Source organism: Verticillium nonalfalfae (assembly GCF_003724135.2).
Source record: "Verticillium nonalfalfae strain VnAa140/NRRL 66861 chromosome Unknown scaffold_93, whole genome shotgun sequence".
Lineage (NCBI taxonomy): Eukaryota > Fungi > Ascomycota > Sordariomycetes > Glomerellales > Plectosphaerellaceae > Verticillium > Verticillium nonalfalfae.
In genome coordinates this window covers 1-4,657 of record NW_021167318.1, presented here as the reverse complement: position 1 = coordinate 4,657, position 4,657 = coordinate 1, and the positions used below count along the sequence as shown (strand labels likewise).

Genomic DNA, 4,657 nt, shown 5'->3' with positions numbered 1-4,657 from the left:
CAGTGGCGGGCATCCAATGGTTGCAGCGAGTGAAGGTGTCTCGTCCCGTCAGAGTCGACGGTGTAGTACGAGTCACGCGCTCCAATAGTTCAGACGGTCGTGGGGGCGCTCCGAGCCTCCAACGACGGCGAATAAATGGAAGGACAAAACCCCAAATAGCTCTGCCATGGCGGAGCGCTCGACGGGATATCAGATTCGTTAGGCATGAAGTTGGCGGCTCCAAAGTGATGATGATAAGCGACGTTGGGGTAAAATTGGGTATCAAAAGTGAAAGTGAACAAAATGTGTAAGTGCTTGGCAAATAGTCCGTCGTGCGCCGCGTCCTGCCACGACAATCGAGTCAATAAAGAGCGTCTCATCAAATGGGTGCCGGCGTGTTGGCCCCGCTGCGATCTCTCGTCATCCAGCCGAAGAGGTCAGCACCGCGTGCGCTGTTGTTGGCGGCTTGCCCGTCAACTGGCGTGCGGACGGCCAGTTCCCGAGGCTCCAGCAGCAGGCTCTTCCTGTAATAGGTGACCTGCACGTTACCCTGGTCGCTCTCTCGGAGACGAAGGATCTGTGCTGCCATCCAATCTTGCATCTCGGGAACCTCGGTGAGGCGATATGGGATTTGGAAGCGCTGGAGGTCGCCAATAATCTTGGCCGTGCGCGTGTGCTTGTCGAAGTTGACGACGGTCAGGCCTCCGCCGTTCTCCTCGGGGCCGTCGCCGCTGAGGCCTGGCAGTTGCTTCGTGGCTGGGTTGCCAATGTCGACAAAAGTAAGGTCTGTCAGGTACATGCCGAGGAATGGCAGACATGGCGGGACATGGTCGTGCAGTCGCGTGCGAAGCACCTTGTTGTTTTGGGACGGTTCGACAATGGCCTGGAGGTGACGAAGCATCTCACGACGCTTGACCGACACGATATCCCACGTCTTGCGCAGGCGACTGATGGTGCTGCTGTTGAGGCTGCAGATGATAGCCATGAGGCCGTCGTAGTTGTGCAGCTCCAAGCACTGGTGCGCAATCTTGATCCACTGCTTGATAACGGTGGCCCGCTTCTTGACTTCGGAGAACTGAAGGACAGTCTCGGCGACGAGGTTGGAAAGGTCGGTAGAGAAGGCGGACATGGCCTTGACGTTGGGCGCATCGACGCCGCTGTTCTTCATCCATTGCGAGGCGAGAAGTTCTTCGGGGAGGATGGCGCAAAAGATGTTCATCTGCTTAATGGTGAGTTGGCGGGCCACCTCGAGAGGGTCAAAGTCCAGGATGCTGGGCGAGTTGCCGCCATTCTTCCAGTTGACCAGCGCGTTCAGCTGGCTCTTGGTGAAGTTCGGGGCAGGGTGAGGCGTGTCGGCGGGAACATATTGAGCGATCGAAGTGTTGGTCTTGCCCATGGACGAAACGTGGCGAGGCACCAGAGAGCCCTCGCTGGAGACGCGCTCCGCAAGCTCGAGCAGCCGGCGACCTGCCGAGGGTAGAGCGGCCGCCAGCTTTTGCTCGGCAAAGGGTTGTATGAGACCAAGTGCTTCTCGATCCGTGTCATCTCTCCAGTGTGTTTCGAGCCAGCCTTTGAAGACGTTGTAGACCCGGAGTCTGACGGGCATAGCCACATGAGGGGCGTCAACGACGTAGTCAAAGCGATCGATCAAAGCTTCGGCAAGCTTGGCAGGAGGGCAGAAGAGACGGAATGTTAGGTAGAAGGTTGAGACAAAGGTGGCATCGGGCGTGGACTCGTGGGTCGTGAGCCTTTCGACGAGGGCGGAGAGAGAGCCGCCAGTGACCTGGCCCTCCTTGTTGAACATGAGCTCGTGGGCATAGGTCTTTTCAAGGAGTCTTGATTCAACATCGTCAACCTCTTCAACTTGAGTGGAGCTGCCAGCGTTGCTGAGATCGGACATGGATGGCTGGTTCCTTGGGCTCGGACCATGTTCAGGTGTAGTAGCCCGCGTCGACGTCTGAGAGAGAAGGCTGGACTCAGAATCACGGTTCATGTACGTGCTACTTCCTGCGATGGAGCCAGCCTTGAAATCCGAACGGAAGGATGCGTGATTGTCCGACTCCTGCGCCGGCCTGTCCGTCGGGCTAACAAACTCGTCGGTGGACAGTAGCGTTGAAGACACATGAGGCAGCGGGGGGAGGGTGGGGCGGATCGAGGAGACTGAAGATGCGGCACTCGAGGCATTGTCATCGTATGAGGAAGGTCGTGAGCTCGCAGGTGAGTGGTGAGACTCGTCGACGGTCGGAGACGTGATCTGTGGAAGCTCAGGAAGAGGCTTGTCGGCGTCAATGGGCAGGCGAGAGGGGCCCGATCGCGCCGACTCGACCGTCTTTGTGGATTCGGCCACGCTCGTGGCCTGGGACGTTGTCGTTTCGGCGACCGAGTGGGCAACAGAGGGCCTGCGCTCATAGTGCGTGACGTCGAGGACGCTGAGATCGATACCCAAATCGCCGGCTTCAAACTCGTACTCGAAATCGCCTACCCGCTCAATCATCCACTTTGACTTGGCCACGCACTCGCCGGCGGCCTTGACGCAGCCAGTCGCTGCCATAAGCAAGACTCCGTTGTCCTGTGGCATGATGACATCCTCTTCCTGCATGGCGGCGTGGTAGATAATATCGCCAGCGGCGGACACCAGCTCCTGTATCCTATCAAACATGGTTTCCCGAGCCCTGGGAAGCACATCGGAGCTCATGCTACTGTGGCTGCACACAACATCAATGACAGCCAGCAGCTCTCCGCCAGATGTCGCAGACAGCTTGATGGCGAACGCCAACTCTGGTCGCGATTGCGACTGCAGGTGCAGCCGTCCGATGAAGGAGCCCAGGTGGGACAAGAATGTGTCGTGGCTCTTGTTGAGACGTTCCGAGACAAGGTGTTGAGGCCTTGACAGTGGCGAAGGGCCGGCCAGCGACACCCGGTGAGAGATGCCCGAGGACATGCGGTTGACGTTCTGCGACATGCGGTGCGAGGCTGGCGTTACAGAGGATCGCATAGTTGATAAACGCTTGTTGGTGGGTGCAGATGTGGGCGCGCCAACGACGTCTTCGGCGAGCGCCGGGTTGCCTGCTCGGGAAGAGCCGTCACTCGCGTTCGACTGTTCCTCGAATCGAGTGTAGTCGGCCGGCGGCGTGGGCGGAATATACGACTCCTCCATGACGGTGGCCATGACGGTGACTGCGGGTGCTCTTGACCTCCTGTCATCCTCGAAGACATCCAGAAATCGCACACCTTTGGTCACAATCTTGAATGCCTTGAGAATCATCTCGTCGACAATGTCGTTGACATCCTCGGAAGGCGACAGCAGACCGCGCTGTCCCTCTTGTAGCCTCTTGGCCGTCTTGACGAGGGCAGAGAGCTCGGACAGGAGAGACTTGCGGCCCTTACGAAGGCTCTCGTGGCGTTGGATGATGGCTGACTCACGGGTCAGGCAGTGTGTTCGTTCCTATTTGGGGGATCGCGTCAGTTGGGCGCAAACATGGTCAGCACAGCACAAAACAAGACGTACCAGTAGATACCGCACGCCGGCAATGATGCCCTTCATGAACTCCTGGTTGCCAAAGATCTCGCTGTCGTTGACCGAAGTGCTTCGCAGAAGGTCCCAGAAGTTCAACAAGGCCTTGAGTAGGTTCCCCATCTCTTCCGGGTCATATGCCTCGCAGTAGTTTGTGGGAAGCCATCCTCTTGCACCCGACAGAAGCAGTGTCCCATCCGCCCAGCCGTTTGTGTGTATTGAATGTACCAAGATGACGTCGCCTTCGTTGAGCGGCAAGGTGACGCTGGAGTCGGTGATGGAATAGTTGGGGTGAAAGGGATAGAAGGCCCTCAGGAAGTTGTGGAAGACGGGTGGTGGCAAGGGGTGGTTGGTGAGGTCTTCATGGGAGCCGTTGGGGGTATCTGGCGGTGTCATGTTGGAATGGTGATAGGGATGGTGGTCGTTCTCGTGGAAGTGCTCCGACTGTGACAGGCCATGGCGCAGGGAATCGGACCTGGGTTTGTGGAGGTTGAGGGGAGCAACCTGAAGACTTGCTCGCATGGTTTGGCCGTTCAGCATGACCATGATCGCCGGCAGGTGATTTGGGGGACCATGGGGGGAAGTAGGCGGTTTCCGTCAAAGGCGGCGCCTGTCGATGGGTTCTCGACTCTCGGGTCCACCGAGTCGAGCCCGAGTCGAGCCAGCTTCAGCCTCGCTGAAGTCCCAAGCAAAGATGACCGACTGTCTCAAACGAGGCTTGACGGTTGCTCGTAACGCTCAGCTGCCAGGTCGTAGCGTTGATTGATCAATTGGAAAGGATGGGATGGTGTGGCCGTTCGTCGAAGAATCAGGACTGATATCCCACGGTTGGAATGGCACGGACTGCGGTGACGTTGGTCTCGAGGGTGGCTGCTTGCTCCTGGTAGACTGACGGTCGATGAGCGATGCAGCCCAGGCTCGAAGTTTGGAGTCGCGACGAGCAAGTTGTGTTATTGTTGTGGTACGGTCGGTATGTTCCCTCGCGCCGGAGAGACGTGTATTGGTGAGTACTTGGAACGTAGGGGGAGATGGACGAGAGAAGGGGAGGGGGAAGGGGGATCAACAGGAATGTCACGGCCCTAAAGACGTTCTCTGGACCTCTTGCTCTGACATGGGGGTGGTATGGGAAGGGGGTGGAGGGTGGGAGGGTAGATGGTAAGAGGG

At 58.0% G+C, this 4,657-nt stretch overlaps 1 protein-coding gene across 1 annotated transcript; it reads right to left on the bottom strand.

Moving 5' to 3' along the window:
- Positions 1–358: 358 nt before the first annotated feature.
- Positions 359–3,889, bottom strand: D7B24_009391 (uncharacterized protein; the record flags this gene model as incomplete). Its single annotated transcript, XM_028643466.1, has 2 exons — positions 359–3,424; positions 3,488–3,889. 2 exons carry the CDS (start codon positions 3,887–3,889, stop codon positions 359–361), a joined length of 3,468 nt encoding a protein of 1,155 aa, XP_028492933.1.
- Positions 3,890–4,657: the final 768 nt, after the last annotated feature.